Source organism: Danio aesculapii, chromosome 10 (assembly GCF_903798145.1).
Source record: "Danio aesculapii chromosome 10, fDanAes4.1, whole genome shotgun sequence".
NCBI classification, from domain to species: Eukaryota; Metazoa; Chordata; class Actinopteri; order Cypriniformes; family Danionidae; genus Danio; species Danio aesculapii.
The window spans coordinates 39,221,322-39,246,337 of NC_079444.1; the positions used below are offsets into that span (position 1 = coordinate 39,221,322).

The 25,016-nt window shown below is 37.6% G+C and overlaps 1 protein-coding gene across 1 annotated transcript in view; it reads left to right on the forward strand.

Annotated features, from left to right (window-relative positions):
• Nucleotides 1–484: 484 nt before the first annotated feature.
• kirrel3a (kirre like nephrin family adhesion molecule 3a) overlaps nt 485–25,016 on the forward strand; it is a 366,127-nt gene continuing 341,595 nt past the window's right edge. Inside the window, exon 1 of the mRNA XM_056467134.1 lies at nt 485–819. Within this exon, the coding sequence (XP_056323109.1) occupies nt 768–819 (52 nt within the window). The 5' untranslated portion in view covers nt 485–767. The remainder of the gene's footprint in view (nt 820–25,016) is intronic.

Here is a 25,016-nt window from a genome sequence, read left to right on the forward strand (position 1 = left end):
TATTATTAAAATTGGATTATTTGTGTCCCTGTAAACAGTTCAAATCTTAACAATCATACAATAGGAAAGGGTGGTGTTGGTGTGTTACCCCAACGAACGCCGTTTTTAATATAGTTTGTAGGCTAAGATGAACAATCCTCAACATTTAACTGCAACAACAAGAAGCTGAAGCCCAAAACTGAAAATACAGACCAGCTTCTGTAATAAATATGTAGATATTTACCTGTGTATCTAACGTTACCACAGAACGGTTTCACTGTGTCGCTCTGCGTTTTGACGACGCTGTTTGCAAACCGTTCAACTCCCTTTCTAAACGGAGAATATTTAATTGGTTAAGTCATATAGTGTGCAGCTGACTTGTATCAGACTCTTTGTGAAAGCATCGGGGAGGAGGAGACGGAGGAAGGAGGAGCGAAGCCGTTCAGCACTGCCTCATCCGCGGCTGAGAGAGTGAGAGAGAGAGCATGGAGCGGACAGCGAGTAAGCCGGACTCTGATGCGCTCTGAGCGGCAGACCGAAAGAACGCGCGCCGAATTCGACACTCGGAGCTCCAGAAGCAGCGTCTCTAAGCTTCATTTAACCACTATATCAGTACCAGAAGAAGAAAAAAAAGAGAATTTAAAAAGCAGGAAAGATTCGCCACAAAGAGCAGGTCGATTATTTGGAAGAAATCAGCGCTCCTAACTTTGGAGGACCGCAGTGAGCGCACATCATCGCCTCAGTAAAGCATCACATTTACTGAAGAGATCCAAACAAGGACTCCAGTGATGTGCTCCGGGATGCTGCTGCTGTTGCTGATCTCCGGGCTGCTTGGGTTCGGTATGTGAGTTTTTATTTATTTAATTCCTGTGTACAGATATTTCTGAGCATTATAGCTATTCATTCACCTGTCAGCGCAAGGAAAAGTGCGCTCGGTGCCTGTCAACGTGATATCCAGGATTGGTTTATTGTAAATCATCCTCTGCCTATTTCGCAATGCTACCTGTTTTGTGGTTTTCGGAGGATGCGGTGTTTGTTTGTGGTGCTTTCAGGTGCTTGTTATAGGTTTGTACAGTACACATTTGGTTGCGTTTCAGATATGGCAAACACATATTCATTGTTCTCGACACTGTAATCATCTCTCCGCAACTTTTCTGTATATTTAATGTCTGTTGGTCATGATTGCGTGATTGATTTTTAATGACTAGTGTGGGATTTACGGGAGATTGTTTTGGGAGGTCTAATTTCCCTAATTAAGACTTGCATTGCATCAGTCAGAGAACTTATAACGCATATAAATGTGTCTTTAAACTAAAACTTTATTTTAATTGTATATTTTTACATAAATTATGTATATAGTTACTTTACAAGTTAATCTAAGCTCATATTTGGCGATCAATAAATATTTTTACACAGAATTTGCAGTACCTGAACAGGTAACCCATACAAAAAAAAAAAAGATTGTTTTAGTAATAATAATATTAACAAATAGTAATGCTATTATTATCATAAAAACTTTTCCATAAAGCATAATTGCTTAATTTATGCATTTTTAAATTCTTAATTTATGAATAATTAAAAATTTCTCTGACTGAAATTCAGATTATGACCCCTCCACTAAATAATTTGCACATTGTACATTATTTAATTTGTAAATATTTGGTTTTCTAAAATTCTAATAGAAAGAGATTAAACGTGCATGTGAAAGTTTTGTTGATTTTAGAGCCCTTAGTTTCCTTCATCCCTGGTGATTTAAGGTTTTAGGGTGCATATAACAGCAGAGATCACAGCCCTACACTCATTTTCATTTAAAATGCCATGACTTCTGCTCCCTTCACCCGTCATCTGAGACTGTGTGTTATTTGATTGTGTGAGCTTGAAATAACCCGAAGACGAACCCCTGAACGCACGCATTCAAGGTCCAGCATGGGCCAAACTCCTCATTTGAATCTGAAACTGGCAATAAAGCCTCCGGTATGGCTCCCACATGCACACTTGAACGAATGAACATCAAATCTCAAGAGGCTTTCTGGTTTATTACGGCTTTTTATGAGTCTGTGTGCCGAGATGTTAAGCCTCGCAGGGCTGTTTCTTTCTTCTTCTTTTTTTTTCTTCACCTCCCTCGTGTGAGTCTTGAGAGGGAGTGCTTTGCCATCACTCTGAAAATCATTTTTTATGACCTGAGAGGAAACACTGACAGGATTTTTTGCTGCAGAGTTGTGTTTACGCCATATGCACACGGTGTTGCACTTCAGTAGCTCAGAACTTCGAGTTTACACACTGATGATATACTGCAGCCCCCCCGTCCTGCTCTCATCCATGCTTCAAGTTTGTGTGTCCTTACAGCATCTTAGCTCGAAAAGAGAAGCATTTTGTGCACAGTTTATAGAAAATACACTACAGGTCTACCATACTACCATACAAACTACCATATTTGATCTAAAAGAATAGCAAAAACAGTAAAAATATGAAATAATTTTACTATTTAAAATAACTGTTCTTTATTTGAATATATTTGAAAATGTATTTTATTCATGTAATTTAAAATCTGAATTTTTAGCAACATTACTTCAGTCACATGATCCTTCGGAAATGTTATATGCTACTCAAAAACATTAATATAATAATAATAATAATAATAATAATAATAATAATTAATTTTTATTATTATTATTATATTAATGTTTTTGAGTAGCATATAACATTTTCGAAGGATCATGTGACTGAAGTCATTATTATTATTATTATTATTGTTATTATTATTATTATTATGTTGAACAGTTTTGATCAATTTGAAACATGCTTGCTAACAAAATGATTAACTTTTGTAATTTCTTTTACTCCCCCCAAAATGAATGAAGAATGAATGAATAAATTAGCTGATATTGAACAAAAACAACATTGCAATATGGAGTTATTCTGCAATATATTTCAATATTAATGTCATTTTTATAAGATATAACTCTTGAAATAACTTTATTTGGAAAGACTTCATAATTTTACATTGTGATTATTTTGTAGGGAGTGTGTTTATTCTAAACTTTATAATAAACAAAACAAACATAAATAAATACAATAGAACGAAGATAATCAAAGCCTTTTTTGGGGGATATTCTCAAGTATTGAGGTAAAATGTCAAATAGTGATGTAATAAACATTGAATTAAAACAACACTATAGTATTAATTGTAATTAAAAATTTCTTTTAGTGTGTTTTCACACCTGCTTTATTTACTTCTGTCGAATCGCACTAGAGTTTGTTTTCCCTCTTGGCACAGATCCTTTGGGCAGGTGTGAATGTAGCAATCGCACTTCAGTGTGCACCAAAAGCAGACCAAAAAAGAGTACCGAGAACGCTTTCAAACGTGAAAACATGATCCGAACTAAAACAGACCCAACCGCAAAAAGTACTGCACCTTTTTGGACTAATCCAGCTGCTGTAGTCCGATGCGCTGTCAGATCTTATGCGGTGTGGAGGAAAAATATTATTTGACAGTGGTTTACCACCAATTTTAAACAGAGAGAGAGAGGGGGAAACATTACCTGATGGATCATTGGTAAAATTTCCAGAAGATGACCACGTCACAGTTTAGCTAAATGAATTCACACCTTCTCCTGAAGTGACTTGCGATGCACATTCGCCGTTTGTAATGCATTAACATTGTTTTCCAGCCGCAGCCGTGGTTCATTCTTGAAATGTATAGTTTGTCTAAAGTGATGTATACAAACTACTGTATATAGTATACTATGACCAGGGATACAATCAGCCAACGCAGTCATCCCTCCATAGTAAAAACACATTTCGTGTCTGCCGGTTTGTTTACTTGCAGGAGTTCCATTGGCATTTTCCTGCAAGTTAATTCTGACCAATCGAAAAGCAGATTAGGAAATACGTTCAATTACATCTGGCCAATGAGGGATGTGGATTTTGTCACATGACTGAATTTTGGTTCTTTTTAACTGGTTCGGACCAAAGCAGTCAGTGTGGTGTGACCCAAAAATGGCAGAAAAATGCTACAATGTATCATTTGTTGCTCTTGGTCTGACCAAATGAACCAAACCACAGATGTGAAAGCACCCTTAATCTTAAAAAAATGCAAGATTCATTCAGCCTTAAAATCCATTTGTTCACTGTAGTAGTGTTAAGCTTGTGTTCAGAACGGTTTCCTGGTGAATTCTAATCACTGCTCAACATTGCAGATTCTATGATGTGACTATTGCATAATCAATAATAAATAAATAAATAAATAAATAAATAAAAAAAAAATAAATAAATAAATAAATAAATAAATAAATAAATGAATAAATTATTTAATTAATTAATTAAATGGTCTCTAAGCTTTTGAATGTTTAGCGTATAATGTTACAAAATATTTTTTATTCAGATAAATGCTGATCTTTGCGTATTTCTTGTCATGGAAGAGTCCAGTAAAAGATGACTCACATGTTAATAAATAATGATATTGATCATAATAATAAAAACAACAGCAATAATAATAATAGTAATAAACATTTCATGAACATCAAATCAGCATAATAAAATAATTTCTGAAGGATCATGTGACTACAGTAATGATGCTAAAAATTCAGCTTTGAAATGACAGTAATAAATTACATTTTGAGCGTCATGGTGGCACAGTGGGTAGCACGATCGCCTCACAGCAAGAAGGTTGCTGGTTCAAGCCCCAGATGGGTCAGTTGGCATTTCTGTGTGAAGTTTGCATGTTCTCTCCACGTTAGCGTGGGTTTCCTCCGGGTGCTCCGGTTTCCCCCACAGTCCAAACACGTGCGCTATAGATGGATTGAATAAACTAAATTGTCCGTAGTGTATGTGTGTGAATGCAAGAGTGTATGGGTATTTCCCAGTGTTGGGTTGCAGCTGGAAGAGCATCCGCTGTGTAAAACATATGCTGGATAAGTTGGTGGTTCACTCCGCTGTGGTGACCCCAGATTAATAAAGGGACTAAGCTAAAAATGAATGAATGAATGAAAATTTCATTTTATAATATATTTTTAATATATAATTTATTATATATATTTAATATATATATTTAAATATAAAAAGTGTTTTAAATAGTAAAAATATTTAACATTTTTACATTTTTTGCTGTAATTTTACTGTACATTGCTGATAAAAAAAACACAGGTTTGATGTTAAACATAAATAATCTTACAGTACTAAAAGCATTTACCAGTATAGAGTACATGACATTAACCTTCTTCCAACTGGCCAAGCGAGAGACTTGTCTAAGGAACAGTTATTTATTCTCTCCGTCAGAGAAGCTGTTTGTCTGGCGAGTAGAGATTGCTATCAGGTGAGTCTTGTGTTTGTACCAGTCCCCGGGGACGCTTTGTTAACCATGGCCAACTCTTGTGTTACAAATGAACGGCAGGTTTATTTAGCATCTCTTGACAGTTGAATCGCGGTGCTGTGGCCAGGGAAACAGAAGCGGAGGAAAAGTCGATGCGATCTGACACCCTTCATCTGATCCCTTTATCTGCGTCGCGGCCCCGCTGCCTCCCCAGCAGTGAGGGGGAGCGGCGGATCTTTCCCCCCGCAGCGACGGGGACAATCTCATTCACGCTTGGCCCAGACTCCACTTATAGCTCTCACCAAACAAGGAGCAGCCAAGGACCCCGTGAAAGAGACCCTCGGGCAGACCGGCTCAAAGAGACTCAAGAGCGGTCGCTGAAACAAGTGCAAAATTGTTTTACTTTCAGTTTTACTCTCACTTCACCACACATTTCAATAGACTTTTTTTCACATTTCCAGGTTTCTCAGCAGCAGAAGTCATTGTAGTTCAGTGAATGAGAGAGGTCTGGAAATAGGCCTTAAAGTCTTAGAGCCCTATTATATACTCGGCACAATAAGGTGCAAGATGTGTTTGGTGCGATTTGTTGCTATTTTCAGACTAGTGCAACTGTAATTTTCACATTTTGCGCCACGTTGTTTAAACAGCTAATCCATTTGTGCCTCTTTGTGGACTCATGAGTGTGCCGGTCTAAAAAGGAGGTGTGTTAAGGCGCATTGTTGGTGCATTGCTATTTTCAGGAACTTAAATAGACTGCGCCATTGACCAACTAAAAGCTGGTTTGAAGTCCATTGTAGAGTGCATTAGTTATGTGCATATGCAGGTCCAAACTTTACACATTGCTTAAAACACACAGGATGTACAGCAATACACAAATATCTTTGCAAATGGACAATTTTTTTAAATACAAGTATTATTTTACAAAAATATATTATTATTAGCAGATTTAATTTGTTATTTGCATATTTATATTTATTTGAATAAAAACAAGTTTAGATTTGTCCACCTGTCGGGTTTTGAAGACTTATGCATCATCATATGGGGCATAAGAATAGGACATGTTTGGATATAACTCAGTTTTTTGACCATACTTTGTTATTATTTTTTATTAATTTGTTTGCTGGGAATTAGAACTGAATTTAGAAATAGTTTTGAAACAAATCTTTGCGCTTAACAAACAAAATTAAATATGTCGGCTAATGGATGTCTTCAGTGAAGTGAGTTTCCATCATTTCCTCATCCATTAAAGTAAAGGAGTAAAATAAGGAGAAAGTAAAGAGGCCGAATGGAGGAGGCTCGTTCTTTAGCCTCGATGCAGATGCTCTGTTTAACTGTTTTCTCGCTAGTGAAGCGTTCAGTTTTCCTCTTACAAAGTTCGGATTGTAAATAGCAAATGCGCCATGGAGCTATGCAACTAACTCTTAAAGGGAATGTGAGATGAGACTCTGATAGTTTTAATGCACATTATGCTCAAAACACACCCATAACTCGTTAAGAGAATAAGCACAGCCCTGTTCAACCATGTGCCGGGGTACAGAACTTAAAATAGCAAAAGTGGATTCAGACGCACTCTTAATGCTTTTGCGCCAGACACTTTAGACTTTAAGCTTAGATCATTAAAATAGAGCCCATAAATTCACTGAAATATGGTGATGTTGGTCTTGAATACTTTTAAGCAGGTCTTAATTTTCCTTTGTCTGTGTAAATCTACCCAATCGGTTCAACCACTTTTTAACAAAAGTAAAACTCTATTTTCTCTATCTAGTTAACTCTATTTACCAATATGGTTTATCTTTCTTACATCATTACAATAACATCTGTTTAAAAGTTCTCTGTGTATTTATGCATAAATGTGTGTTGTGCTTTTAGTTTATTATAGTTTTTAAATATTGTCTCTTTTAAAGTTATGCTAATGAAAATATGTGTACAGTTGAAGTTAGAATTATTAGCCTCCCTGAATTATTAGCCCCCCTGTTTATTTTTTTTCCCAATTTCTGTTTAATGTAGAGAAGAGTTTTTCAGCACATTTCTAAACATGATAGTTTTAATAACTCATTTCTAATAACTGATTTATTTTGTCTTTGCCATGATGACAGTAAATAATATTTGACTAGATATTTTTCAAGACACTTCTATACAGCTTAAAGTGACATTTAAAGGGTTAACTAGGTTAATTAGGTTATCTAGGTGGGTTAGGGTAAATAGGAAAATTACTGTATAATGATTGTTCTGTAGACAATCTAAAAAAAAGTGCTTCAAGGGGCTAATAACCAACTAGATTTCTTGTTTCGTCATTAGCTTCTGGCGGTAAACAAACTGTGTTAGTGGTTCTATTCTAGAAACATCCTTAACAAATGCTTCTTAAGCCGTTCATCATGACATAGACGTCAATCTTTATTATCCCTCCTGAATTATTAGCCCCTCTCTATATTTCCCCAATTTCTGTTTAGTGGAGAGAGGATTTTTTCAACACATTTCTATTCAAAATAGTATTAATGACTCGTTTCTAATGACAGATTTCTTTTATCTTTGCCATGATGACAGTAAATAATATTTTACTTGATGTTTTTCAAGATACTAGTATTCAACTTAAAATGACATTTAAAGGTTTAACTAGGTTAGGGTGAATAGGGTTATATATTATTATATAACAGTGGTTTCTTCTGTAAACAATCGAAAACTAAATTGCTTAAGGGGGCTAATAATATTAACCTTTAAAATGTTTTTTTTTTTAACTAAAGACTGCTTTTATTCCAGCCGAAATAAAACAAATACGACTTTCTCCAGAAGAGAAACTATTACAGGAAATACTGTGAGAAGGAGGATTTACGATGCTGAACATCTTTTAAAAATGATCCATAATCGCTGCATGTTGAACTAAGCAAATATAGAATTTCTCTGATCCCGCCCACCGAACTCCACAACTTCCTGATTGCTACAGAAAGCCTCATGTTTCCCCCTTTAAGTGTCATAAACACCATCGGCATTGTCAGCAGCGGCTTGCAGCCGTGGGGGCAGTGAGGCGCTGCATGGTTTTGTGCAGCCCACACGCTGCCATACAAGATGCTGTCAATGCTTGCTAACAATTATATTGTAATCAGAGCTTGTCTTTTCTAAAACACCGACTGTGGGGGCATCTCGACTGTTGTTTGACAAGCCACCTTGGCCTTTTGTCTGTAAGCGGCTTGGGCTGTATTATGTAGGCTACATTCTGACAGCTGTGGAGCTCTGATAATGCTGGAAACTGAGCGCCTTTATGTTCTGTCAATGGCTTTTTCCTTTGATTAAACTTGCCTTTTTTAAAGTACAAGGATTATATTTGTTTCCTACTGTAACCCGGTCAAGCCAATGGTTGCGATTTTTCACTTGCCCTGCCAAAAATGTTTGCCTCGCCATGAAATAAATAAATAAATAAAGTAGTTTCTTTTGTTTTTGACCCATGCTATCTTGTGTTCTAATAAGTAAGGCGGTTATCACATTAAAAACCAGTGAAAGTTCATGAAAGTTCAATTCTAACCTGACCAAAGTTCACTGAGAAAACTCTACAGTCATTAGTTAAACAAGAACAAATTAACTAATTATAAGTAATAGCATAAAAACAGTAGAACAAAGATGCAAATGAGCAGTTTTTAATGTAGGTCTAGCTTTGTAGTAAGAAATACTACTGAAAGTCATCAAAAATAAATAACTAAACGGAATATAAGCTGATTCTTATTAATGTTACAGAAGTAAATGTAATAAGTGCAGTTGTATATTGGCCATTCCTGCCAACACTCCCATTTTTCCCAGGAGTCTCCTGTATTTGACACCCATCTCCCGCTACTCTTTCATTTTGTTATTGGCCCAGGAAACGCCTGTAAATTTTGTGGCCCTATCTAGTTAGGCCTAATCCCAGTGTTATTCTGTCTGACATGGTATTCGAGTGTCATCGAGTGACATTTGTCAAAGTATGTTGTGGGACTACTATCCACTTAAGTGTGACGTCACATGAAGCAGCTTCTGGGTCCAATCGCTCTATCAAACTGTATGGGGAGACTCATCAAATGGTAATAATAAATGTTTACAAAGCGATGTATAACTTTAGAAAATCACGATCGCAATATATAGCCATGCCTAATATCAGATGGCCAGAAAGTGATTCATTTTTTAATAATGTGTTAAAATGTTGGTATTTGTGATGCAGCAAGTCCAGAGACTGTTGTGTACACTGTGATTTTATATCAAATTCACTTTAATGTTTGATAGGACTAAAAAGTGGTTATAAACGAATATTTTTTCAATTCATTTAAGTAGCGGCTTGTATCCGGAAACAGTATTTCAAGAGTTCCCACTTAGATATGCTTAGCATTTATAGCAGGTTTGGCATGCTGTCCCGGGAGAGAACTCTGAGCTCGGAGATACTTGAGCCCGGTCAAATAAGCATCTCTGGAGATCCGAGATCAGGTAGGTCTCGAGAGCTCCCCCTTGGAATAGGGAGGAAAAGGAGGAGATGGGGTGGAAGGGGGGATTCTTCCAAACAAAGAGAGCATTAGGAAAAAAAAAATTTCTTTATTGTAAACAAGGATCTCTTTGATTTGATTATTTCTGATTACAGATGAGCAGCCAGTCGTGCTCAATCATATCACGTGCTCCTCTCGAAATTAGTTTATGAAACTTCACTTCATGTGTCACCGATATGTCACAACTTAACAAGCGAATACAAGAGTTATTATCATGGATTTTATATATATATATTTTTTAATAGTAATTTTAGCGTTTTTGTTTTTTTAAGCATGTTGGTAAAACTCGAATGCTGTTATTAATGTATTAAAACATATGCTTGTTTGTTGTCAAAATTTATAATAATGACAAAACAATACTAATTTGTGCATCTCCTTACTTTCATGTGAAGCCATGCTGCCGTTGTAGATGTGCATTCTGGGAAATTTAGGAAATTTTCATACCCCTTGGTTTCGAGTGTGGGCCTGAAAAATTTCCGTTTCAAGGGCTATCTAGCCCTTCCCCTTAGCCCTTTAAGTTAAAGAGAATTGGGACCGTAAGGGGAAGGGCTAAGGGGTAGAATTGGGATTGGACTTGTTTGTCAAGTTGAGAAGATATTGTATGATTAATATACGTATGTTTTTGTTTGTTTGTTTTTTTTTTTTTAAACAATTTTTCTCTCTCTCTATGTATACTTTTAAGGATTGAAACGTCTTGTGAAAATGATCTGTAATCGCTACTCTCCACGGCTTCCTGATCGTTAGAGAAAGCCTCATGTTTCCTCTTTAATTGTCAGACACACCATCATATAAACCAGTATATTGGTAAATTTAACAAATTTGTTAAATATTTGCCAGTTGTTATTTCTGAGGGAAACTCTCGTGATTTGTATAACCCAATCTAGTTACAAAAAATCAGTTTTTGTCCATGTTTCTCCATTCGTCAGATCTTGTATGAAGCTTATCACCTTACACAATTGACGAAATATTCAGTATTATATAGTATATTTATATCTCGAAACATTTTTTTACCTCAATCTGACAACATACGTTACAACCCAGCTGCACTGTTGATTTCTGTGCAGGTGGTAGATGCGGGATTTAGGCGGCAGAGGTAGTAATGTTACTAGGAGTTAACCCATAGTAGTAAATTATTTAATAAAAGTTCCCCATTCCCCCTTTGGCAGATAGGATATTGGCTTGCATTACATTTTATTTATTTATTTTATTTAAGACGCAATTGGATTTGTCTGAGTATATTTTCCAAACATTGTCCTAATTGTTCATTCAAACGCAACAAGATGCAATACTCAATTTGGTGTTTACACGCTGTTTTCTTTAGCATTTTCTCACACTTGAAGGGTTTCAAGTCAGTCAAATGTTTATGTTAGAAAAACAACATGCAAAAAGTAAACTTGAGTGAAAACGCAGCACTGAACTGTTCTCTCCAAGCATCTCTCACTCTCACCCTGGGTCATCCGCTCTCTTTTTGTACACCTGAAAGTAGAAATAAAGTTAAGATCGTCTCTGAGGGGCTTGCATTTATTCAGTTCATATCAAAGATCCTGAAACCCCCGGTTGATGTTGATAAAGCTGTATTATTTTTTTAGCGTTTGTGCTTTCAAGGACAGCTTGTTCAGGCATTACAGATGCAGACCTGTGTATCTCTTTCTGCTGGTAGAAGCTTAAATTTCTCCCACCTCTTTCTTTTATTTCACACATCTCTGAACTCTCCACTGCCTCAAAGCCGCATTTAAGCTTCAGCCTGCAATGTGGTATTTAAGTGTAATCTGCTCTCTGAAGCACCCAGGTAAACACCAATTTTCTCCCAGCTGGTCTCATCCTTCTTGCTGTCCGGTTGAGCGTGATGGTTCGGCTCGGGCCGGGTCAGCCCGGGGAATGAGGCAGAGTGCGTTCCCGATTTCAGCTCGGCCCGTGCGGATGGGGGTCAGCCTCCATGCGCTCTCTCCTCTATTTGTTTTTTGTGTAATTTGATTTGAGGCGGACAGAGACGGATTAGCCCATAAATAAGTGAGGAGAAAATCACAACTCAGAGATAGAAAGAGCTGTGTGTTATTTTCTCTGGCTTGCCATCATTCCGAGGGCATTTCCACAGACGCATGAACAAAAAAAAGACATGCATACAAAAAAAAAGGTGACTGTCAAGAGAGGCTATTTGTTAGGGAGACTTTTCAGCGGTTGTAGTTCACGCATATCTCTCAACCTGACGATTCGGAGTGTAAAAGTGCTGCTCTGCTCATCTCCGGGTTAATTAGATCACATTAAAGCTTGAAGGCCGTCAGGTTTTCTTAAATGTCACTTAACACTTCCCATCAAAGTTTCTTTCTCCACACCCACAGCGAAGCACTGACAGGTCTAATGGGATCCAAGCAGGTAATAACAAAGTCATTTCTTGACATGTTTGTATATACGAGCAATCCCCGCGTGTATGTGTGTGCGCGTGGGGTCCCCACTGTGCGTGTGGGTGGCAGTTCGTCTATGTGTGTATACGAGCCTATTTTTCCTCGGTCTCCACAATCAATCATTTGATCATTTATTTCTCTCTCTAATTTGCCGAAGGGGGTGGTTTAAAAAAACATCAGCATCATTTTATTCTCCCGCTATATTGCAGCTATGAATCAATGTGACGCCGCCACATATTTGCGTCGCATCGCAAGCAGTTGTTTTGGTTGTAGTCCTGACAGACTCTGAAGAGATAGGCCTAGTAAATTCCACACGGATTTATACTGTTGGACGTGAAGAGCTTGATCTGATAAGGGTTTCTGTGTCTGCGGGAAGTTTGTGCCGCGGACAATCGCACGCCTAGATTGACAGGTCTGGAACCTGACATAGCGGGTCTGTTTACCGCAGCACGGATAAGTGCCACAATACAAGCATAAGCCTGGCTTATTTAAATGCAAATCAATCTTCTGACTACACAACAGCGGGTTGAGGGGCGGGGTTACCGTGCTTTTACCTTGCAGATAATTGCGTGCATGTTTTCTTTGGTGGCGATGCATCCTTAACAGGCGCCGTCGTAAGTTCACCTTCCAAATCCCGGGATTGCTTTATGGTCACATTCCCGATAAGGAGGCAGACGGCGCACTTCAGAGTGACCAATTTCACAACACAAGATGCTTTTTGCTGCAGAGGAAAGCTGCTTTCTGTTGGCAAGAGTTGTGTGATCTGAACCCCGTGAGGCGCGGTTAATACTTCTTCATTATTTTGTGCTAGTAAACCCAATGCTTTGATGGCATCTTTTGATGGGAACTGCAAGTAGTCGCCACGGGAGCTTATAATAATTGTTCTCAGCATGCGTCTCTGTTTTGTCTCTCTTCGTTCTAGGCAGATCTGAAAGCCTTAAAGCATTTCCCATAAAGAACCTCTAATAATGTTCTCCTTGAAAAAAGGCCCAACACCCAAGTTTACTCTCGGGAGACTCGAGCGGATGACGGAGCCTCGTTATCTTGTGTTCGGGATGTCTTCTATGGTCAGGTCTTAGTAAAGCGTGTGAAATGTTTCATTAGTGACGAGTTTTACTTCCCGCTAGTCTGAAATGTGCTCTTGAAATGACTCAAGTTTCTTCAATAGATCTTCATGAGGTAAAACAACTCATTAGAAATATTTGATTCTAACAAATATGTTGATTTTACTACACTTTTATTTTCAGTTGACGTGTCTATGGGTTTCTTCATCTTCATTGCAGATGCATGTTTATCAGCACAGGGTACAACATGATTGGAAAATAATATTTGATTGCTTGTACTAGAGCTGGGCTGATAAACGATATTATATTGAATCATGATAAAAACTTATGTCAGTAACATTGATAAGCTGGAAAAAAATCTGGAAATTTTTACTCTATATCAGAGATGCCAAAACTAGGGCCCGCAGGCCAAAGTTGACCCATCGTAACCTTTGATTTGGCCCACCAACCAATGGTGGACAATGGATGGGGAAGGTTGGGGCGAATCCCTCAAACAGAGATCATCATTTCTAATTTTACTTAACCTTTTGTTTGTTTGTTTCATTTTGGAGCTCCAAAAAAATGGCAACTTTAATGTAATACAGTTTGGTATATTTAGTTTCAGCTCACCACCCTCAATAAAGTTTGGTTTATGGCCCTTCATAAGAAAAAGTTTGGGCACCCCTGCTATATATTGATCAAAGAGCAGGCATGGGACGATAGCCGGTTTCAAGGTTTACTGCAGTTAGGAAAAGTCAAGGTTTTTAAACTGCCAACATTTTCTGTTATACTGTTCCTAAGGTATATGTAAAGTTTTTTTTTATGTGTTTGTAAGGAAATCTGTACTTTTGAAACTAATGAAGATCAATTATTTATTTAAATTATTTAGCCTGACATGTTTACTGTTCCAAAATATTATGAATGTTACCTAAAATTAAATATATTGTGTTAAATGAGGGGGAAAAGTTTTTTTTTTTTTTTATCCAGACTTTTAAAAATAACTTATTTTAGAGCATTTATCACAATACAGTAATATTTTTATTAAGGATGTCCCAATCAGTTTTTTTACACTTAAGTCCGAGTCATTTGTTTTTGAGCATCTACCGAAACCCGATCTGATACTTCTATAATGCACAAAGAATAAAGAAGAGTGAAAAAACAGCGTTCGTTATTTTTATTTAACTGCTTTATTTTAACATTTAACAACTCCGTTAACAAACAGAGCACTTCTGTGAGGTAACTAGAACAATCAAGTAATAAATAACATCAATTCTTCACTTTTGGACTCCAGTGCAACAATAAATCGAATATAAAACAAATAGCACCTCAGCTTAAAATACCCGGCAGGCAATCCCAAGTTTACATATCTCACAGTTTGCTATGGCAATGTTGTCGTCATCAACTTTATAATACCTCCAGACTGCAGACATACTCGTGCTTTCCACTTCAAGCTGCTCCTGTGTTCTAATTTTCAGCGTTTAACCAATAGTTTCTCTACAACAAAGTGATGTCATGCCACACGTGCTGCTGTTTCTGTGTGAAGTCAAGAAAAAGATCTAACTCTGTGTCACCGCTTAACTATAGATGTGTTAAAAAATAAATAAATAACTTATATATATTGTATGTATGTATATATATTGGAGTCCCGATCGGGAGGTTACATCCGATTCCGGTCAAGTCTGAAACCGCGTGATCTGGCCCGATGTCCGATCACATGATCATATCTAGACATCTCTAATTTTTATCCAAGGTTATACCATCAGAAACCTATGCCTATCTATGAGCCAGTTACACTGTACGCTGTACCTGCATTCAGATGTAACAGCACCAAAACTGAGGGAGAATTTCCTATGCAAGAATAAGGTGTGTGACCATAGATTGTAAAAAAAAGTGTTACACACAAGTGAGGATGGCGGCAGCAAAAAAAAGGTGAACAAATTAACTTTTTTCAACGAAAAGTGTAAGTCACATAAATGCAAGTTCGCTACAGAATGAGTCCAACATGATAATGCCATTAATGCGCGTGATTTCCCCTGCTTTAACGCACAGTCTATCGTGCATAATATACCCTGAAAATTAACTGCAGAATAAACATCTAAATGTAAAAGTATAAATGTGATCCCCGCCAGCTCTCCTAATGTCTAATTTCGTTTGAAACAATTTGTCAGAAAAATTACAGCCGGTGCTCCATCATTTATTATTGCTAATTTATGAGACGCGTTTCATTTGCACTATGGCTAAAATAAACGGAAGTCTTTACTATCAGTTATTAAACATTCATTTAATATTACACTATTTCATTTAACTTAATAAATAATATGAAGAGAGGATTAATTAATGATATATTTTAATAGCATTAATATTATATAGGGGAGACGCAGTGGCGCAGTAGGTAGTGCTGTTGCCTCACAGCAAGAAGGTTGCTGGTTCGAGCCTCGGCTGGGTCAGTTGACGTTTCTGTGTGGAGTTTGCATGTTCTCCCTGCGTTCGCGTGGGTTTCCTCCGGGTGCTCCTGTTTCTCCCCACAGTCCAAAGACACGCTGTACAGGTAAATTGGGTAAGCTATATTGTCCGTAGTGTATTGGTGTGCGAATAAGTGTGTATGTGTTTCCCAGTGATGGTTGCAGCTGGAAGGGCATCCGCTGCATAAAACAAAAGCTGGATAAGTTGGCGGTTCATTCCCGGATTAATAAAGGGACTAAGCCGAAAAGAAAATGATTGAATAATATTATATAATTATGCTGCAGTTTTATAATTAATAGCAGCATATATAAAAGCAATATTCATTTTTGGGGGACGGGGGTGGTTGGATTCACGCATTCCCTCTAATGTCAAGAGCAAACCTACGCCCTAGGTAATGACAATAAGCAAATGTGAGAGAAAAACCCAAATCGTTTTGCTCTTATGTGGAAGCGTGTGACTCTTAGGCTCTGCATATATCAGCGCTGTATCAGGTGAGCTACCAAGCATGCTTTGAGTTGAGTAAATAGTGCTGTGTAAAAACAAGTCTTTATTTATCTGCACAGTCACATATTTCTGATAAACCTGGGATGAAGTAAATGTAGTCGTTTTGTTGAGGCCTTAGATGTTTTAGCGCACTAGTTCCCCAGTGTTCTGCTTTGAGCAAATCAAGCAAGATAAAGATGCATCTGGCAAAGCCCATGTGAGATTATACTTTTATTAATCATTTTATCTAGAAGTTGAATCATTGCCTTACTCAAAAATGCAAAAAGTTGTCCGAGACTCAGCCGTCTCTGTTTGTCTTTGTCTTTGCATCTAAACCCCTAGACTACCTCAAAACAATCGAGCAACTTCTGTTGCAGCCGTGGCTTTTTCAGCACAGCAAACGAGGCCATCTGTACATTAAGTAGAGCTGCTTTTGAACGGGTGCATCAATTGCTGTGGCGCTGTGATTTAATAAAGGAGAACTCTGATTCAATCAGCAGCTCTGAAACATCCGCATGAAAATCACACATGAAGCGTGGACGCATCCGTCCGGCACGCCCGCTTGGCCGTCCACCAAAGCTAAATGGTGCAGCTTGAGTGAATTGACTCCTCCTGCTTGGAGCGAGCCAAAAAACACGCACAAAAAAGGCTTCTTTTGATATCAGATACGTCCTGCGAACAAATGATGCGTCGCAGGACGTTGAAGCTAAAGCAAGATTCTGTTAAGATCCCGTCAGTCCTCTGCGGTTTGAGTGGAGAACGGGCCGATAAACAGAAAATCTGTGAGCTAAGTGCAGTTTATTTTCACCTTATCAATACTGATAATGGTCTGTAATGAAGAACGACTGGGCAGTAATCTTATAAAAGCCATGAAGTCAGATCAGATAGCACACAGGCAGACCTAGAGAGCGCAGTGTTTCTCAAAAAGTAGCCAGTAGGCTGAACGGGCTCTTCTTAAGTGCGCTTTGAAATTGATGCATCTGTCGAATGACATCGTTTGAGGTTCAGCAAAAGCAGGTGAGACTGAACTAAAGGTGCGACTATGTGTTCTTTCCTGACAGCTTTTCAGGACTGAAAGCTCCATTTCCTGTTTGAAAGCCTCTTTTTTTCTGTGGGATTGCTGGAGAAAGATGAAACGAGCTTGAGAAAGAGTCGACAGGCACGCCTCAACTTTGACAGGCAGAGTTTGATTCTTTTGTGAGACAAAAGGCTTCTGCAGCATTGTGATAACAGATCCTTTTTTCCGGCGAGAAGATTAACAATAACTCAACTTTACATGTATCGATAGTTATTCAGCAGAAACAACAAAGACGACAGAGAACTGAAGAGTGCCGTTGTAATTTCGAAACGTCAATATTTATTGACAGCCACACAGAGTCCAGCTGACCTCTGCTAAATGGAAAGAAAATTATTTCTTCAGCGGTTCATATACAGCAGAATGCGCCTTGTATTGAAATGTTTCCCATTGGGCTGCTAAAACCTTCTCTAACTGAAGAGATTTCTCCAAAGGAATGCAAGAGGAATAGGTTGTAACTTCAAATGTTTATACAGTTGAGGTCAGAAATATTAACCCGCCTGTTTATTTTTTCCCCCAATTTCTGTTCAACAGAGAGAAGATTTCTTCAACACATTTCTAAACATAATAGTTTTAATAACTCATTTCTAATAACTGATTTATTTTATCTTTGCCATGATGACAGTAAATAATATTTGACTAGACATTTTTCAAGACACTTCTATACAGCTTAAAGTGACATTTAAAGGCTTAACTAGGTTAATTAGGTTAACTAGGCAGGTTAGGGTAATTAGGCAAGTTATTGTATAACGATGGTTTGTTCTGTAGACCAGTGTTTCCCAACCCTGTTCCTGGAGGCACACCAACAGTTCAGGTTTTGAAGTCTCTTCTAATGTTCTGATGAGTTGTTTCAGGTGTGTTTGATTAGGGAGAGGATGAAAATGTGTACTGTTGGCATGCCTTCAGGAACAGGGTTGGGAAACCCTGCATTAGAAGAGACTCCAAAACCTGAAGTTAATGAGTCAGATGAGGGAGACATCCAAAACATGAACTGTTGGTGTGCCTCCAGGAACAGGGTTGGGAAACACTGCTGTAGACGATCGAAAAAAAATATAGCTTAAAGGGGGCTAATAATTTTGACCTCAAAATGTTTTTTAAAAAATTCAAAACTGCTTTTATTCTAGCCGAAATAAAACAAATAAGACTTTCTCCAGAAGAAAAACTATTATCAGACATACTGTGAAAATTTCCTTGCTCTGTTAAACATAATTTGGGAAATATTAAAAAAAGGAAAAAAAATTCAAAGGGGGCTAATAATTCTGACTTCAACTGTACTTGCATCAACGGTTTTTAACAACAAAAATGAATAAAATGCACTTCGCCATGAATTATTGTGTGTCTCAGAGGGTCTCGGCAGAAAATCTGCATGAAATGATACATTACCCTGAATTCACTATCATAAGCCTCGACCGCATGTGCTTGTTTATCTTCCATTTAAGGTATGAATTTATTATAGAGGAGAACAAAAGAAAGCCATTTTCAGGCAACTTAAATGCTTTTGCGCAAGTAAACATTTCAGAAAACAAAACGAGCCAGCCAGGTCGGTCCCATAGGCACTGATGAAGCATAAATACATAATTAATACGCTCTCCGTCAGAGGTCTTCACATGAACGGCGTCTAATGCTCTGAGCGTACAGAACGATGTGACACCGTCTACACTTATTAAAGATCAAGGTCCCACAGGAAATGACTAATGTAGGTGGCCTTACAGCACTTACCACTTTCTAAATCAGAGGCGATGCTCTATATATCTGCAGATTGTCCGTTCTACAGCCTTAGCAGTTTTTTAGGAACATCCGCAAAGCTCCTTTTCAGGGACATGCATCAGTGCGAAGGTTGGGAGTCCGGCTAAATCATCTCCGGCTTTGAAGCACGATCATCCAAAGTGCATTTTTCAGGTAGTGGGGGAATTTCAGACACACACACACACTCTCTCTGGCTAATCGGAAACTTTCGAGAACCCCTGCAGCTCCTGATGGCTTGCGGCGCGTAAATGTGCTCTCTCTGAATTCATTTGTAGGTCGGCCGTATCGCGCGTATTGCTGAGCTGTGTGGTTGTACCCATGCATGTGGTCCTGTTTCTGGCCCTTGGGGTACACCGTCCTAGCGCTAATGGTCCAGCTCCTGCCTCCGCTGTGCCTTAGATGATGGAAACAGGTTTGGTAAATAGCAAAGATGGACTGCTGTGTTCAAACATCCCTAATGGGACTCTGGTGCAAATTATCATCTGGAAGGTAAAGACGAAAGCGAGCGAATGAGAGAGGGAGGCAAGACTGATGGTATTTCATACTTGTGAGTTTCCTTCATGGGACTGAAGGTGTGAAAACATTCCAAACAACAAATAACACCAAGAGAGTCTATTAGAATATCGTTCACAGCTTTGGACTTTCATTTCATGCGTCTTCTCTCCATGAAGACATTACCATATATCTGCCGTCACTCCCGGTGTCATATGGAGCTGAGGAAAACAGAGACACGTTCTTCGCTATAAGCGTATTAAGATTTACACCTTCTCTTTTTATCTCTCACTCATTATTTTGCCCCATTTTCACCAACGTAATTTTTTTTAGGACAACAACGCTCTTTAAGGACTTTTTGTGCATCGAGGTTTTCATTTCCCAGCGGCTCCTCTTTTATAGCTTTGGAGGCTTGGGGTGTGATTAATTCACAGGAAATCTAATTCTTTCAATGTACTGTGAAAGCATACTGAAACTTTTAGGACTCAACTTTTAGTACTAGACAAGATAAATAGATTAAGTTAATCAACATTTTCGAAATTGTGAATTAAGGAAGCATGATGTAATGATAATGCTTTTTAATATTGGATAGATGTCTGCTGGATTATAACTAGCCCGTGCCCTCTTTTTCTTCTATTTTTATTTGTAGATCACCTTTAATTTACATGTTGTGTACACTAATGTCGAGTTCACACTGCACGATATTCAAAGTAGTCACGTCATAGTTCAATTCAGTTCACCTTTATTTGTATAGCGCTTATACAATGTAGATTGTGTCAAAGCAGCTTCACATAAAAGGTCATAGTGAATAGGAACAGTGTAGTTCAGTTTGTAGTGTTTAAGTTCAGTTCAGTTTAGCTCAGTTCAGTGCGGTTAATAATCACTACTGAGAGTCCAAACACTAAAGAGCAATCCAACGTCGCCAGCTCTATAGATCCCGAACCATGCAAGCCAGTGGCGACAGCGGAGAGGGAAAAAAACTTCACTAAATGGCGGAAGTGAAGAAAAAAAAAACTTGAGAGAAACCAGACTCAGTTGGGCACCACCATTTTAATTTCTCCGCTGGCCAAACGTCTTGTGCAGAGCTGCAGTCTCAGTGGCGGAGGCTGGAAGCTGGCCCCAGCGAAGACTCGTCTGTCTCTGGAGCGTCACAGGAATCAGTCTCATGTTCTCCACTCCTCCATGACCACCACAGTAGCTGCTCAGGATACGGCCTGGTCCAGGATATGGTCATAGATGTTTTCACACTGCGTGACTATCTGGGGTAGCATTCAGTCGTCGCTGTGTTTACACTGCAAGATTGATTGCCGACAGGGGGTTTCACACTGCATGACTTTGCAATAGGAAGAATCGCCGACAACTTTGTCTCGGTCCACAAACTACGTCTCACAACCAAACACACGTGAGAAGTGACATAGAAACAACGCCAGGTCACGTATCATATCGTTTGTTATTAATGAGAAAGAAGCCTTTAGTGGGGTAGAAAATGTACTTATTTTGCCCAGCTGGGTTTTGAAGGGAATTAGCAATTTCTCTTCTGCTTCGTAATATTTGGGTATTTCTCTAATGACGTTAAAAATTTCAATCCCCCAACCTCCTGCTGGCCTGTAGATACCCATACTAGTGGATATTCTTTTCCCCAGTTTCTGTTTAACTGAGAGCAGATTTTTTTCAGCACATTTCTAAACACAATGGTTTTAATAACTCATTTATAATAACTGATTTATTTTATCTTTGCCATGAAGACAATAAACAACATTTGACTAGATATTTTTCTAGACACTTCTATACAGCTTAAAGTGACATTTAAAGGCTTAACTAGGTTAATTAGGTTAACTAGGCAGGTTAGGTTAATTAGACAAGTTATTGTATAACGATGGTTTGTTCTGTAGACTATCAGAAAAAAATATAGCTTAAAGGGGGCTAATAATTTTGACCTCAAAATGTTTTTTAAAAAATTCAAAACTGCTTTTATTCTAGCCGAAATAAAACAAATAAGACTTTCTCCAGAAGAAAAAATATTATCAGACATACTGTGAAAATTTCCTTGCTCTGTTAAACATCATTTGGAAAATATTAAAAAATGGAAAAAAAATTCAAAGGGGGGCAAATAATTCTGACTTCAACTGTACTTGCATCAACGGTTTTCAACAACAAAAATGAATAAAATGCACTTCGCCATGAATTATTGTGTGTCTCAGAGGGTCTCGGCAGAAAATCTGCATGAAATGATACATGACCCTGAATTCACTATCATAAGCCTCGACCGCATGTGCTTGTTTATCTTCCATTTAAGGTATGAATTTATTATAGAGGAGAACAAAAGAAAGCCATTTTCAGGCAACTTAAATGCTTTTGCGCAAGTAAACATTTCAGAAAACAAAACGAGCCAGCCAGGTCGGTCCCATAGGCACTGATGAAGCATAAATACATAATTAATACGATCTCCGTCAGAGGTCTTCACATGAACGGTAATGTCACTTGTTAGGTTATAATGTAACTTCACAATGCTACATTACATCATGCGTCCCTAATACACAATTTCATATCAAACAGACACGGGTGCTCCTGCCAAATTTCCACTAGTTTTTCCTCCATTTTTTTTACATTTTCAATCCAGCCCTTTTAACTTCTCCTCCAACCTCCTGCTGGTCTGCAGAGACCCATACTAGCGGATGCTGCGCTCTCATTGGCTGTAGGTAATCGGCAATGTTAATTTTTAGACAGAACAGATTTCACACGGCATGATTTAAATCGCCGACAGCTCCAGATAATTAGCATGCTAAATATCTCACGGGTGTCGGCGACTCATCGGCGAATCTCTCAGATCACGTCTTTGATAGTTCACAGTGTGTGATTGTTACTCACGTGAGCGAGCACTGATTTACCTGTGATTTCAGGCATTTGTCTGCCATTTATATTTAGCCAATCCCTGATTAGTGAATAATAATATTAGCTGTTGACTACTTTAAATATTTCAGTAACACTTCAACATGAATTAATAATGAAAAATTATTATGAAATCTTATTTCTAGACTATGATAATATATGATCAGGATGGCACGATGGCTCAGTGGTTAGCACTGTCGCCTCACAGTAAAAAGGTCGCTGGTTCGAGCCTAGGCCAGTTGGCATTTCTGTGTGGAGTTTGCATGTTGTCTTTGTGTTGGTGTGGGTTTCCTTCGGGTGCTCTGGTTTCCCCATACACTATAGGTGAATTGGATGAACTAAATTGGCCATAGTGTATGAATGTGTATGGGTGTTTCCGAGTACTGGGTTGCAGCTGGTTACTGTGTAAAACATATGTCGGAATAGTTGGCAGTTCATTTCACTGTGATGACCTCTGAAATGGAGACCAAGCCGAAGGAAAACGAACAAATGTATGAATGAATGAATGAATGCAGTGCTTCCCACAGGTTTGAAATATACTTGTGGTGGTAGCCGGATTGAAACACACCTTTTAGCCACGGCATGTGGTTACCTACATGCCTCAGAAAAGTGATTTTTAACAATGTATTTATTTATTATACACCGTTTAAACTGAACTTCAACTCTGAAATCTGGACTTTACTAGAACTTCTATGTTATGCGGCTTTGATACAATCTACATTGTAAAAGCGCTACAGAAATAAACTTGAACTGAATTGTTTCTTTTCAATGGGTTGAAGTTTGTTTCTTTTCTATTCAGGAGTCATGTGCACCCACTGACAAGTCAAATCTGCTGCTGACATTTTCTACAGTATTGCCAAAGCATGTCAGAGATGTATAAAATATGTAATATGTCAACATCATCAAAAAGTAAAATAAAAAATACAGCAAATGTGAAATAAATGACATGAAGGAATAAAAACATATATGGAATAAAAATCTAAAATAAAAAAATAAAAAAATTTAAAGAATAAAAATTGTGCAGGGTAATTCAAAAAGAATACCACAACTTTGATATCATATTATATATATATATATATATATATATATATATATATATATATATATATATATATATATATATATATATATATATATATATATATATATTTATTTATTTATTTATTTATTTATTTATTTATAATAATTTATATATGTATATTTATAATAATTTATATATATATATTTATAGTAATGTGCAAACAATAATGTGCCAGCAGCGCTCCTAGCGACCAAATGAGCAACCACATGAAACTTTAGAGCTTCCCTAAATCGACGACAGAAAGAGCTTAGCTTTTCCTTTTCTTCTTTGCAGAATTCTCGATTTTCAAATTTGTGGTATTCCTTTTTAATCACCCTGTAGATTATTCAAATAAGGCAAATTAGTAGTAATTAACCATTTATAATGGTGTACAAATATTTTGCAGCAAGTTTAGATGTCATTTCGTCCTCTCTGACTAAATAGAAAATAATAATTATATAATGTTTCTCTCGGTCTTGAGGCTGTGAAGCGAAAGTAAATCGGGCTTAAAATAAAATTGACGACGGCTTAGAAAGTGAAACCAAAATCCCAGACATTTGAGGAGATTCAGAAAACCTGGACGGATGCATTTTTAAGTCCCAAAAAGGCGCGTCTTGGTGGGTCTCTGAAGAATGTGTGAGATTGACAGTTCTTGCGCACACACTACTATAAGTCGGAAATGTGTAGGGCAATTTTCCACTAGTTAATCGGTCACTGTTTGGCTATTGGGCGGATAAAAGAAAAGTGTAAAAGGATGATAATAATAAAAAATGTTGCCAAATATACTTAGGCGACCGTTAATATACCTGGGCGGCCCGCCCCAAGTAAAGTCTGTGTGGGAAGCACTGGAATGAATAAATGAATGAATGATCATAATCAACAGTTGTTTTTAATATTATTTAATGGATGTCAGCTAACATGTACAATGAACAATCGTATTTTTATTTAAAAAACATGTTAAAAAATGTATTTTATATCGTTACTTAGTGTTAGTTAACTAATGTTGGCTAATGGAGATTTCTAGTGAAGTGTTCACAAAACGGTACAGTAACCTATAATGATTAAACAAACACCCTTTTAAAAAGAAGCTGCTAGTAACTTTTTTCCTATACTGATTTTCTTTGAATTTCTTTCGGAGAAGCACAGAGACATAAATAAAATATGTTTCAGGTAAGAGATTCCTTATACTTCTCTTATCTTGTTGCTGTATTGACTTTTAGCTTGCTTTTATTCAATTTATTGATAATTCTGTTTTTCTCTCATTCATTTGATGTTTCTTTTCAGTGTAGCTATAGAAATAGATAGATTGCTATAGCAACATGGGACTCGTTTGGATCTGTTTTGCCAGTGGGCGGAGCCTCCTCACTGGCTGGTTCTATAGACCACTTCAATGTAGTGATGTCATTGGCTTATGAACATTTCCTGCTTGTTATCAAACTCACAACTGTAACAAGAGGTGATTCAATCATAACTTCATGTTAAAACAGCTATCATAACATTATGATTCTTGGAAGCTATAGAAATGAAAAATGTAAAACAGAAAATACGTTGGGACCATTGTTTTTGTTTACATC